The 14666-nt window shown below is 46.3% G+C and overlaps 1 protein-coding gene across 1 annotated transcript in view; it reads left to right on the plus strand.

The window, feature by feature from the left end:
- Nucleotides 1–14666, plus strand: part of LOC135899508 (transmembrane protease serine 9-like) — a 47529-nt gene that overhangs the window by 13006 nt on the left and 19857 nt on the right. The window contains exons 4-5 of the mRNA XM_065428782.1: nucleotides 8855–9263; nucleotides 11011–11192. Coding sequence (XP_065284854.1) covers nucleotides 8855–9263; nucleotides 11011–11192 — 591 coding nt within the window. The remainder of the gene's footprint in view (nucleotides 1–8854; nucleotides 9264–11010; nucleotides 11193–14666) is intronic.

Below are 14666 nucleotides of genomic sequence, written 5' to 3' on the forward strand. Positions count from 1 at the left end.
TCCTTTCTTTTCGCTCTGATATTCCCTTTTTTTTCTTTTGAGCTTCCCAAGAGGAAATGGCTTACCTATGAGCGCATAAATACTCTTATTACCCAACTACAGAACCGATTTCATTTATATTTAGTTGAATTATTAAGAAAACTGAAATAGTGAGGATTGCTAGGCATCGATGCCTTATTTAGGCCCTCAATTTACAAAAAATTCTCTAACATACAGAAATCATATGTCATCTCTGTTACTGCGCGGGGAAAAAGTTAAGCGGTGCTGCGACTAAATCTCTCCCGTGAGTATGTGTGCCATATTGTAAGGTACTAAGCGTCAACATTAACTAAAGGAAGGCGTTCAGAGGCTACACGATTTTCCTGTGCAAATTCGTCATCGTGTAGATTACATGCAGTGGTGCTTTCGCTCACTGCTTGTCGTAGTTCTCTGAGTTGACTCTGAAAGATGCATTGAAATGAATCATCCTAGAAGAGGAACGAGGAAATAACTTGTAGCCGGCCTGGGTGAAAAAAGAATGATGTAAACACGCGACATACATGGTAGGCTTCGCCGCCACGACACACGCGTTCTGTTTGCGTTCTGTTTGCGTTTGCGTAACACTCGTATAATCGAGCAAGTTGTCTCACACAGCACCACACCGGCAGAGCAACGAGAATCGAAGAACGAGGTTATTCGCAACTTGGCTGCTTTGTTACATGGAGAAGACGTCAACACTGCGAAAACAGGTCCAGCGCGATTTGCTCGCATGTTTGTTTCAGTCTGGAAAGATGGACAAGTGGTAGAACATCTTGAGTCCCTGCACATCCGGAACCATTTCCTGTTTTAGCTGCCATGCCAAAACCACTTGACGCGACGCCACCACTACAACCAAGTGGGAGAAAGCACAGCCATAGTAGTGTTTAAAAACAAAGAGAAAAAAATTGTTAGGGGCACAGTCAGCCATGCAATTACACTACCTTGAGCATGCTGAAAGTGTAGGAACGTGGTTGCTTGTTTTTTTTGTCCTTTCTACGGCTTCTTATGTATGTTTACGATTAGAACCCTACCTAAGCGCAGCTTCTCTCAGCAGGAAGTTCTTTTGCTTTCTTAAGTGGGCGGGAGAGAGTATGCCAGGTATAATGAGGCCCACACTTGAGAGCTCTGTTGTTTGACTTGTAGTGCCCGTTCTCCGGCACTCTGCTTACAAGTATGAACCACTCGAAACCTCTTCGCCACAGAGCCCCCGCCGTCTTCGCTAAGAGCACTTTCCTCCACGGTTTCCCAGTGGTACAGACAACGTTCTGTGGCTGTGTCCTCGCGTGGACTTCCATGGTTTCGTAGAAAGGCTCCAAGATTCCTTTCTCTTCGGCCAGCCTCTTGTTCTCCGTTGACAAAAAGGCTTCTGCAAGCTGCGGCTGTCTATGTATACCTAGTGGGGCTCGGTGTGACTGAAAAGGCAGAACCCTGACAGGAGATATTGCAAAATAGAGGTTTGCAGACCGGTACTACTCAAGTAGCTATTGGCAGCTTGCCGCGCGCGCCAAATCACTTCCTGCGTCTTGCGCACGGTAGAAATAGAGAACAGCACGAAAATAACACGTGCATGTGCGTCACACGCTCATTGGAGGGCACTTAATTAATATCAGGCATATTGTCCACAAATTAGCTAAAATTCTAACCAAGCTGGCAGGCTGTAATCGGGAGTCTATATTTGTCGCCTTCACAAATGCAAGAGCCCTATGCGCTTGATCTCGTCAAGACGCACGACAAATGGGGAATATAATGCCGTCGATTTCTAGCATATGGCAAGCCAAATGAACGAATGTCTCTATATAAAGCGCATACCGCTGCCTGCTGTAGGAGGGGTAATCCAATTTTATAGGAATCCGTGTTTCTGCTGCCTGCTAGCAGAAACCATAGGATACACTGAGTACCCGCCCCTGTTGGTGCAAACTTTCAGCCACCCATGACAAGCCCTATACGAAGCTTGAGTAACAAAGCTCCGAGGAAGCGAGTTAAACCACGAACATGGGGAGGAAATAGGGATGTAGCTGCAACTCGCTTATCAGCTGGCCTCTCAATCATGTGGCAGCTGATTCTTCGCATTGCGGACTTCCCTAGAACATTATTTTGTAAAAGGGACGCTAAAGAGGCAAATTAATTAGAGCTGTTTTATTACATTAGCCGTCTACAATACCCAAAAAAGAGAAGACCCTCTTACCATGAGATGAAGTGTTTAAGCAAGAAATGACGCGTGATGAAATGAATGTCCACCTAGTGGACATGCCCGCATCGTCTGCTGCTGAAGTTGTGATTGGCTGGGCTGGGCTATGCATCAGGAAGGACACAGGCACCCTCAGGCAGTCAGCACTTAACTAGCAGACGTTAATGGACATGTCGACTAAGTGGACACTTACAGAACACCTCCTGAAGCGCTGATTGACAGGGCACGCCTTTCTCCTCCTGACGCATACCCCGGCCCAGCCAATCACAACTTCAGCAGCAGACGAAATGGAGATGTCCACTAGGCGGACACCTACAGAACACCCCCTTCCTCCCCCCACCCAAGGTGGTCGAAATTGTGCCAGAGGCCTCCACTATGGCGTGCCTCATAGTCATATCAAGTTTTTTTTTTTGTTATCGTAAGACCCGAGGATCAATATTTTTTTTGGCCCTGACGTCATAAATTTTGATGGCGTCTATTTATGCCTAGTTAATCTTTTTATGACGAAACAAGGACTACATTGTATTTCAACATTGCCAAAGACTGATTTAAATCACCTTTGATAAGCTTTACTGAATTGCAGAAGTCCTAACACACAACAAAAACCTCTTGATATTTGTAAATTCACACTGCCACAGCGCTGTTCTGGCGCGAAATCTAAGAAATTAAACTCTGAACATTGTTATTTTTCTGCTAATAATCAAAATATCGCCGCGAGTGAAATAATGGTTGATCAGACTTAGCTGATTTAGTGTTTTGTTTCAGTGTCCCTTAAAGCATTCATGGTAGTCTGATATAAACACGACGGCGAAGCCAATCTTGGTCGCCGTACAACCATTCTGTCTGCAACGGTCTTGGCAGACACGGTGTGGGAAAGGCTGAATTGTTACTTTCTTGCAACGCGGCATGGCCCCATCTATACATTGCTGAACAATCAATATTCCTCTTCGGAGGGCAATACTCTTGCTCTGCAATCTGAGTTCTATTTCGGTGCGGTATTGATATATCTCTCTCTTTCGGAGCAGATCTTAATGCCTATGTGTCGCATTAATATATTAAGTAGGTTGAGCTAGAACCAGCCGACACGCTCCACAGTCCAGACGCGACTTGCGACAATCAAAGAAGACGCCGACCGATAACGAAACAATGTCAGCACGAAACGCGAGTTTCTCTTCGAGAGAGCTTTCAATGCTCTGGCAGTACAATGAGTTACAGAGGCCATTTCGGAACCGAATCGGATCTTCGAGCGCGAAGTCGCCGGGAGTACAATGCGACATACGTCTTTGAAAACGATTGTCCCCGGGACACAGGACCAGCTTAGCGGGACGCTAGGCCATTTCGCAGTTTCCCCTTTTGTGCCGTCGATATATCGACATCTTCTGTTTAGGTGGGCGAACGCGGCAGTGTTGAAAGTTGGAATGCCAATATGAACACCTTTCTTTATTATTTATTTACTAGTGTTGCATGCGGTATACCACCATGGTAAACTACTACTGATAAAATTCAGAGGAAAGGATGATCATCTATCTTTACAAAATGCTGAGCTGACTGTCTGGAAAAAGAAATGTAACAAGAAAGGCAAGACAGAAAGCTTAAACTTGTTGGCGGTACTAGCTCTTACCACACACAAGGAATGAACTAAGAAGAACAGGTTCTCATCGAATACAAGGCCTTCCAAGCTCAAATTGTAGAGGGTATTACAAAACTCAGGCTATAAAGATCACTAAGTAAAACTGGCTATGCCTAAGTGGTAAATGGCAGATTAGAGGTTTGATCGGACACAACGAGAAAACAGGTTAGTCAGAGGACTAAACGAAGCACCGTAAAGATGGGCAGTGAGGGAATGTTAGCATTTGTGTTCTCTGGCAGCGGATAACTGTCAGTGCACCAGTTTACAAAGGAAGACTCGAAGATTCAGTAATTTCTAGGATAACTCGCCGTAAACAACGAAGAAAAGTAAAGACAGATAACAAGTAAGGGAACAAACATGATGTGATCGGCACGATCCTCCAAATTCTGGATAACTAACCTGCCTAATATTTAACAAATATTTCACGTATTTATCGACGTAACTCCGCAGCACTTCAATGCCCTCACATTTTATTGACTGTTAAGAACACCGCGCATTGCCACTCTAAATCTTTTTTCTGTATAACAGAAGAAGATTACATCTTCGAAATATCTATTGTAACGCGTAGGACAAGCAAGGCTGTTTCAAAAGCGCTTCTTTTGTTATTAACACCATACGTGGTGGCGTAGCGCCTAAGGCATTGCGCTCTATGCCCAAGGGCGCGGTGTCGAATGCCTGCCGTGGCGGGCGCATTTAGATGGGGGTGAAATGCCAAAAACACCCGTGTGCCATTGATATGGCGCACGTTAAAGAACCCCAGGTGGTCAAAATTATTCCGGAGTCCCTCACTACAACGTGACTCATAATGAAATCGTGAGTTTGTCATGTAAAACGCCAGGCGTTTTTTCTTTCATTATTTTTTTATCTTTTTCTCCTTAAAGGGCCCCTCACCAGGTCTGGTCATTTTGAGCTGACAAGCGCAGAGCATACGATGCGCACTAACCACCATGTTTGCAAAGAATTACATCGCTACGCGCCGCGGAGAGGTCTGAAATTTCAATCCAAACGCCGGTTTCCCTTTCTCTCGCGGCGACCGCGCTCCAAGCCGGGCAGTGACGTAGTCGCGTCTCTACGCTTACGTACTCGGGTCCGCAGTGTGACGGCGCTCGTGGTGACCCGTGACTTCGAGAATTATTCAAGGCAACATCTGTTATTTGTGTGATCTCTAGCTTGAATTGACCAATGGAAGTTTACGTAAATAATAAAACACACAAACGGAATCTCTGCGTGTTTTTTGTTTTATTTCGAACAGAAGCAAAAGAGATGTACTTCCGCTTCGTCTGCTTGTTCCCACGGTCTTGCAATCACGTGCGCAGGTACCAAAACTATGCCATTTTCTACCGTGTTTTAGCGCGCGATCATGCTCTGCGATCCGCTTGTTCTGCCTCAGTATTCGTGTAGCACTGAATTACACCGCTGGTGATGTGTACTTGTGCACAGCGCAGCAAAAAAGAAAAAAAGAAAGAAAGAAAGCGAGGGCCACTTATCCACACGCCATATCTTCTGCCGAACACAGGCGCAATCCGTCTTTTTTTTTTCCTTTCTTTATTTCCCCTTTTCCCCCATGCAAGGTAGGCGAGTGGACATCTATCTGGGCAGCCTGCCTGCCTTCCTTGTCTTCTCTTTATTCTTTATCTTTGCATGCCTCATAATCAGATCTTGGTTTTGGCACGTAAAACCCCATTTTTCTTTGTGCATCAAGAGCATCAGCCAAGCCAATAAGCGGCTTTCCGGTCTGAGGACCTTGGTCTGCAAATTTTGTATGAAACTGTATTTTGATTATTTCCTACGCTTTCGGTGTCTGTAATTTGTTCGGTGTCTATAAATATTGTAAGGGCCAGACAATGAAATCTTCCTTACCTCAGTAAGGAAGCCTTCATTGCAGTGAGGCTACCTTATGTCACTCTGAAAGGTTCCTTACTGAGGCGCCCTCGGTGAAGGCTTCCTTGGTGCTTCCTTGGTACTTCCTCAGCATAAGAAGCCAAACAATGAAACCTTCCTTACCTCACTAAGGAAGCCTTCATTGGGGTGAGGCTACCTTATGTCACTCTGAAAGCTTCCTTACTGAGGGGCCCTCGGTGAAGGCTTCCTTGGTGCTTCCTCAGCATAAGGTAGCTCCAAAGCTACCTTCATGCGTCCTTACGCCGCTCCTGGCCCTGAACGAGCGCTTCACCTCACTGCTTAACCACATGGCATTCGCTTGCGCATGCGCACTGTCGCCCACCTGCGGAGAAGCGCGAGCACGGTACGTCTTGCCAGGCATGTTCGTTTCAGTCACGCGTGAGGCATGCAAGCATTGCTAGGCGTTGCTAGGCGTTGCAAGACGCCGGCGTGCCAGCGTTGCTGGAGCACATCAAGTTTTGCACTGTAATGCGCAACTTTTTTTTAACTTTAGTAAACGAAACTAGAAGAAAGCGTCCACGCTTCTCTATATTAGCTATTCAATTTAAAGATTGTGCGACGATACAACATTTTTTAATAGAATAATGGTGTTCGCGGAAAGATTTGAAGAGATAATCTCGAACCCAGGCACGCGGCAACCGCTCCTTAGGTGAGGACGGGTGAAGGGAGCTTTCAGAGTACACTTGCTTCCTCCATCGGTCCTTCGCTGTAAGGAGGCCTCACGTAAGGTTAGGAAGCGCTCGAAGGAAAGGAACTAGGGGTGTGCGAATATTCGGAATTTCGAACACGAATCGAATATTTTCCATATTCGAAGCGTATTCCATTCGAGAAATGCATGTTCGGAAATTCACGAATATCCGAGGACGGCCGAATAACGGTGGAAACGGCGAATATTCGGATAGACTGCGAATAATTGAGCAATTAACCAATTGTATGCTTGCTCCGCATTCTCCTAAGAACATGTTTATTAACTGAGAATTTCGCATGATCCGCTCATTATCTGTATGCTCTGTTTCAGTCTATCTGCTTCAGGCATTTGAGACATGATCAGTTTCGGTTTCTTTTTCACCAAGCTTTATAATTCCAATTATTTTGGAATGCCCCATTGCCTTGAAGGTTGCAAAGGCAACTCAGGGTTGCCTTTGCAACCCTGAGTTGCCATTATCTGTATGCTCTGTTTCAGTCTATCTGCTTCAGGCATTTGAGACATGATCAGTTTCGGTTTCTTTTTCACCAAGCTTTATAATTCCAATTATTTTTGGAATGCCCCATTGCCTTGAAGGTTGCAAAGGCAACTCAGGGTTTGCTAACATTGATTCAAAATGTATCAAGGCTCTTTGTGCGGAGTGGAAATTTGATGAAGTGGCCAGCCTAGGCATGTTTCTTGATCCGCGCTTTATGGCCACAGTTCATCAGGCATCTGTTCAGATGATCTGGCTGAAAAACCTTGTGACAAGGGAGCTCCAGGAAGCCGTCGTGGAACACCGTGGGGACACCGCCATGCCATCGTCGACTTCGTGTCCACTGGTGGCATCGAGTGTATGGAATGCTTTTGACGATCTAGTGATGAACAAAGAGAAGACACATTTGGCATCTGCCCCTGAGGGGGAAGTTACAGACTACGCGCAAAAGCCTCTTCTGGAAAGGGGCATGAATCCTTGTGAGTGGTGGCAGTCCATTGGCCGCTTCAGGTACCCGCTTTTAAGTGCACTCGCCCGGAAGTACTTGGCGATCCCTGCCACTTCAGTTCCTAGTGAGTCTTTTCTACCGGTAGAAATGTGACAGTGCATAGAGAGCGTTTACTTTCTGGCCATATTGAGCAGTTAATTTTCCTTCACTACAATCTGTAACAAGCGTTTTACCTGACTGAGGGCATTACCTGAGTCCATTATCTATAATTGAGTACCTCTTTAATTTGAAGCAACCTTGTAGAATGCAATCTTATTTTTAAAAGGGTAATAAAGCTATTGTTACCTCTCTTGCAATTTTTTAATACTACACATGTATTCGATATTCGATTCGATATTCGAAGAGAGTTCTTCGCCTTATTCGTATTCGATTCGTAATCGAAAATTTCAATATTCGCACACACCTAAAAGGAACGTTTTATTGTTTGGACCAAGCTACCTTCATGCGTCCTTACGCCGCTCCTGGCCCTGAACGAGCGCTTCGCCTCACTGCTTAACCACGTGACGTTTGCTTGCGCGTGCGTGCTGTCGCCCACCTTCGGAGAAGCGCGAGCACGGTACGTTTTGCCAGGCACGTTCGTTTCAGTCACGCGTGCGGCATGGAAGCGTTGCTAGGCGTTGCACGACGCCGGCGTACCAGCGTTGCTGGATCACATCAAGTTTTGCACCGTAATACGCTACTTCTTTAGGTTTAATAAACAAAACTAGAAAATAGCGTCCACGCTTCTCTATATTAACTCATCAACTTAAAGATTGTGTGACGATACAACCTTTTTTTATTGAATAGTGGTGTTCTGGTGTTCGCCTAAAGCTTTTAAGAGATAATCTCGAACCCAGGCATGGCGGCAACCGCTCCTTACGTGAGGACGGGTGAAGGGAGCTTTCAGAGTATGCTTGCTTCCTCCATCGGTCCTTCGCTGTAAGGAGGCCTCACGTAAGGTTAGGAAGCGCTCGAAGGAAAGGAACGTTTCATTGTTTGGGCCTAAGTATCAGCAATGTTCTTTGTTTGTGATAAGAGTACACCGCATGCAATAACCGGTACCATTGGCTGGCGCCCCTATTTACTTATGTTGTATGTCCCGGCTAACATATTAGCCAAACTATTCAAATAAAACAATGATTAAAGAAACAAAATGCAAGATGCAATCGTGAGACCTATGCTATTCAGTCGTCAGGCCTCCGATGACCGAACACCGTAGGCCTTAAAATCGTATCTTGCACTGCGTTTTTTTTTTATTGTACCTCGTTTTTTCTTTGTACAGCTTGGCTAACCTTAGGTGGGACACATACGAATGCAAGTTGTGCATGTGGGATTCTTTGTAGTGTACTGCATTCACAGCGCACGTGAACTTCTACGTTCACGTGAGCGAAAAGGCCTCTGCAGAACCATATCTCCCGCCAGTAAAGTGACTCTGCTCGCGCCAACAGTTCCGTGGGCCGCACCGCTTCCCCGGCGGAGCTCCTCGTGCGCGTCGGCGAGTACGACCAGAGGCGAGCCGAAGGCAGCGAGGTGCAGGTGCGAGTGACGCACGTGCTCCCGCACCCGGGCTACGGCCGGTTGCAGCGTGACCTGGCACTGCTGCGGCTCGCTAAGCGACTCCGCCGATCGGGCCACGTCCGGCCCGCTTGCCTGGCGCCCGCGTCCCTGCGGCCCCTGTCCAACCTGACCTGCGCCGTGTCTGGCTGGGGCAACGAGCGCACGCAGGGTACCACGGCCTACATCCTGAACAAGCTTCGTGTGCCGCTTCGGCCGCTCAGAGAGTGCCACTCCATCTACGACGTGCCCATCGGCAAGTGGCATCTGTGCGGCGGAAGGCCCGGAAGGGGAGTGTGTTACGTGAGCACATTTTGCGTATTGCTCGTTATGTATAGGGCGCAAAGCACGTTTGTGATGCGTGTCGTCGATTTGCCCTAGAATTCAACGTCGTTAGGCTTAGCTAGGCCTAAGAAATACGTGTACAGTTACAAGATTTATGACAGGGAGCACGGGAGCACGTGCCACTCGACCCAGGCAGAGCACTATCGTTTTTTTCTTTGAAATGAAAATAACAAAAAGAGACGTAGTCACATTAAAATGGTGGCGGCAACTCCTTTTAGAGTAACAGAAACAACAATCTCAAAAAATATATGTAAGAAAATGAAAAAAATTGGCTGAGGCTTAGCTTAGTTAAGCCTAGTCAGATGCGAAGCATATTGGTGGCTAAACTTGGTAAGTAACTTGTCGCCGAGCCGCATACTGAGCACGTTGCTTGGCCAGAGTCTCTGTAGCACGCCGCAACCTTCGCTTCTCATTCCAACGAGCAGCTCTGTCTCCAGGAGGCATCTCACCTCGTGAGTGTCTAGCAGAGGCAAGCGCAGCTGCTTATATACCGCCGCGACGCCGCGAGCGACGGCGCGAGTTGGAGCCCCGTTTCTCCTCTGTCGTGACGTCACGGTGTCACGTGGTCAGCCTTGAAGGCGACGCCGCGAGCGACGGCGCGAGTTGGAGCCCCGTTTCTCCCTGTCGTGACGTCACGGTGTCACGTGGTATGGCGTGAGTACTCAAGGTCATTGAAGGCGACACCGCCGCGTCTGAGGAGCTGGGTTGAGCTCTAGTAATATGCTTCGCATAAAAAGGAAACCACGTCGTAGGGTAAGAAATCCACTGCACACAGTCCTATACAATCATAAACATATCAATATAAAAGTCAAATGCAGGTTGCACCTCAATGAGTTTGCAAACAAACTCACAATTACACACAAGCGGCCGTGACGTAGACTGCGATGAGCATATAAACAGACGAGGAATTACACAGAGCTACACGGAATTACACAGAATCAGTGTGGCTACTTCCCCAGGTAACGTTATGATCATTAAAGTCACCGCAAGATAGCACTGGTCCTTGAATCCTTTGAAAGAAATGCATGAACGTTGCCTCAGTAATTCGCGATACTAGTTGCATATAAACGCAAACAATGGCCACTAGCAGCTTTTTGAACTGAACTTTACAGGCAACGAACTCAGGCACATCAGAGTCCGAGGAGACGAGAACATAGGAAGTTAGATCGCGTCTGACGCATATCATAGTTCGGCTAGGGCTCGGAGTTCGCGAATATGAATATATTGCATAGTTCGAAAGAAGTAAATGACGGTCTACACCGGCTTCGTTAAGACACACAACGGGGAACCTGTATAGCGAAAGAAGCTCCCCGAAGTATGCGCTCTTAGATCGAATGCACTCTCGTAGTTTATGGAGTCAGAGGACGCCCTCCCTGATCCCACTTGCGTGGTGTCTGCTACCGTCACTGCCGCACGACACCCAAGGAATTACGGAACTCGCAATTTCATGCGCATGAGCATTGACTTGAACAATGAACATCAACGTCTTAGCGCTATGCCATAGCCGCTAAGCCGTGACGTCGGGTAGTCCTGGTTGCCTATCAGATGTTGCAGACTCCGACTTGACAATGCGATATACGCGAGTGGATTAATTAGACATCTACGGGGCAATTGGCCACATAAGGTCACACCGGCTGCTATGTGGATCATGACTGCGCATTTCCTTTGCCCAGAGTTTACGTTACGCTCACCAAAACACACCCAGGGTGACTCCGGTGGTCCGCTATCGTGCCAGCTATCGGACGGTCGCTGGTACGTGCTGGGAGTGGCGTCGTTCGGTTCCGGCTGCGCCCGGGCTACCTACCCGGACGTGTACACGCGCGTCCACCACTTCACTGGATGGATACGAGACACCATCACCGCTTACACGCGTCCTGCGAGAAGAGGGTGAATAAATGACAATGCCTGTTCAGACAAAACGGTGCACAAGTTCTTCGGCCACTGCTCGTGCCTTTGTGGCTTTGTAAATAGGACGTGACGCCCGTGTCGCGGTGATACACCTGTTGTTGAACTCGTCACTGTCATTGTTTTCATGTTATTTTGCTGCTAGTCTTCGTTGTTGGTGCATTGTCTTCTCGTTGTTTGTTTTTGTTGCTTGTCGTCGTCGGCGGTGTTGTTGTTGTTGTTGTTGTTGTTGTTGTTGTTGTTGTAGTGCACGCTCTTTCTTCATGGTTCCATGCTCTTTCTTTTGCCTTCATTGTTGCTGAATGTTTGCGTGGCTGTTATTGTCGCTGTAGCCGTCATCATAGTTTTGTGTGTGTGTGCTTTAAAATAATTAATTAAATTAAGGGTTTTTACGTGCCAAGACCCCGATCTGATTATTAGGCACGCAGTAATGGGAGACCACTGATTAATTTTGACCCCCTGGGGTTTTTTAACGTGCGCCTAAATCTAAGTACTCGGGTGTTTTTGCATTTCGCCCCCATCGAAATGCAGCCGCCGCGACCGGGACTTGATCCGGCGACATCGTGCTTAATGGCGCAACACCAAGACAGAGAGAGAGGAATACAGAAAGGCAGGGATGTTAACCAGTCAATAGTCTGGTTGGCTACCCTACGCTGGGGAAGGGGAAAAGGGGAAGAGAGAGAAGGGAGAGAGAAGGGAGAGAGAAAGGTGTAGATACATGTACGGACAGAAGTTCTGAGAAAACACAAAAGTGTATTCACTGCCTTCTCAGCTGATGATCGGTCGGGACGGTGCTCGAGTACTGTCGGTTCACCAAAACCAGTAAGTAACTAAGCGGGTGTGTGTCTGTGTTTCTGTCCTTCATTTCACCCTTCTGGTTGTCGTAAATGCCGCCTTCGTGTCGCGTTGGGTTTGAAGACCTGTCCTACCCTTTATTGCTGGCACTGTTTGTTTGAAAACCCAGTGTTTTCTAAATAGGGCAGTAGGATAGCTGCTGCAGAATGTTTTCCTTTGTTTTGAAAGCACGGGGGGCAAAATAAGCAGCAGCACGCGTTCGTTGGACTCGAAAATATGCCACGAATTATCTCACGTTTCTAAACAAAGCTTGGAAATTAATCTGCAACAAACTATTAGGAAAACGTGCGCGAACTTTCCACAATGGCGTCACGCGCAGTACGCCCTAATATTAGTGCGCGTTAAGTATCGTGAAGCATGTGGCGCCCAATAAGAACAGGGCAACGCATGTGGTCTAGAACAACAGCGCAACGAAGAGAGGAAGCAAAGACGTAAATTCTGGTCTTTCTTTCATCCATGTCTGACATTCGTGAGAGATCGAGGGCCTCATCTATGCCGATGGTCTGCTTCTGCCGAAACGATCGGGGATTTTGGGCTATAGAAAGGTAGAAAAAGCAAAAAAAAAATATGAACGTCTTGCTTCCCCATATGTGTGTAAGGGACATATATAATATCACGTGCAAGAGTACTGATCTCGGTCGGTTGGCACATATTCGACCAAGGAAGAGCGCCTTACAACAGGAAACGGGAGACGATGTTGGTCGGTCGTGTCTGTCGCCTCCTTTATGTTATATTCAAAAGCACCGCTTCTTCGCCCAAGTATTTCATGTACCGTTTATCGGAAGTGCTGTGAGGGGAAGAAACAAGGTTGCCTCCTACAGTATCCTTGAAACAGGATGATGAACCAAGTATTTCTTGCGCCATTTATATGGACGCTGTAATTCATCGAGCATGGATGGATGGATGGAAATACTTTATGGACAGTCCTGAGATACGCGATTATCGCGCAGGGGGCTGCTCCCACGTTAAAAAGGGAAGGCCGAGTCTCGCCGCCGCGTCGGGGGCATAGCTCCTGTTTTTTAGTGAAGTCGTAATCATCAGCGGAAATTATGAAAACACGTAAGTATAGCACTCCTAACTGCAGTCAAACGGGAAAGTTTCATTTGACTTGAGAAGAACAGATCTAGTATCGAAATCCAACAAGTCCTCAATGGCCTTCCGCACAGCCCAAAGCTGCGTAAGTTTAAAAAAAAAGTCAATAAAGTCGCTCTGCAGGTTAGATAAACAAAACATCCGGCTGTTTTAGACCGCCAGTAAGCGTCAGATGCGCTTCAGCGTTTTGGAATATTTTCATACGAAGTTAACGTTCAACGTCCCCGTCTAACACCAGAAATGTATGCGCATTTATTACGTCGACTTCGCACCTTTTATCTCCGTATTCCTCTAACTCTAAATATGCAACTAGGCATGGTTTTCAGTGAAAGCACCCAAATATTTTCGTCACTTTCTCATGCCATATGGATGCATCAATGTCGCTGGCATTTGAACATCATCTGGAACTTGAGCATTCGTGTGGCGCGTGTTATTCGCGGGATGAACCTTCACCGGCGAAATTAAATGTTATTTATTTATTTATTTATTTATTTATTTATTTATTTATTTATTTATTTATTTATTTATTTATTTATTTATTTATTTATTTATTTATTTATTTATTTATTTATTTATTTATTTATTTATTTATTACATACTGCCAACTGCCTCTTGGCAGTCCAGGCAGGAGTGAGTGTATACAAAGTCGGCACTGCAAGTCAAAAACAACAAAAACTTAGGTTACGAGGAACCATAAAAAAAGAATGCTTAATGATACAGACTATTGCGTCGGGAAAGGCAGCATGTACAAAATTACAAAAATAGGAAAATGGTGATTCTAAAACGAACACGCTTCATTGCAAAGATTGTACGGCAGCCACAAATGAATCAACCGAGGACATACAAGCGACTTCTTGCGGTAGAGCATTCCACTCTGCTATAGTTCGAGGGAAAAACGAGAAGCGATAAGCAGTAGTTTTAGTCGGTGGCATCACAATCGTTTTGCTGTGCTTGCGTCTGGTTTCTCTTGTTTTGTTGAAATTGATGTATATGTCGGGATCCATTTTTGTTTGTTTATTAACGATATTAAACAAAGTTAATATAGACATTACACACTCGCTACTGTGATGCCAAATGAACAAACAAAGCGGGTGTTTGATAAGTACACTGAATACTAGAACAAAGAGCGATAACTACGCGCAAACCTCGCACGTTGTCATCTACAAGAGCGAGAATTTCCTCTCGTGATCTCCCGCTGAAATCAATGCAACGTTGTTAGAATCACTGATGGCTAAAGCCTGCTCTGCAAGGCCAACGTTTGCAAGCCCGGTCACTCATACCTCAACGTCAAGCGTTGCAGACTCCTGCAAGACTTTGCAATCTTAGACCCAATTGACGTTTTCACAAGAGCAAAAACAAAGATGTCTTTCAAAAGCAGAAAGGTCCATTTCAAGCCGAGACGCAATGCAAATCAGTTAAAGTACACTCCTGAATCAAGAACAAAACGCGGCGGGTGCTCACTCTCCCTACAGTTGGGCAGCTTTGGTCTTGAGGACCTTGAAAGCTACA

The sequence above is a fragment of the Dermacentor albipictus genome, chromosome 4, assembly GCF_038994185.2.
Source record: "Dermacentor albipictus isolate Rhodes 1998 colony chromosome 4, USDA_Dalb.pri_finalv2, whole genome shotgun sequence".
Classification (NCBI taxonomy): domain Eukaryota; kingdom Metazoa; phylum Arthropoda; class Arachnida; order Ixodida; family Ixodidae; genus Dermacentor; species Dermacentor albipictus.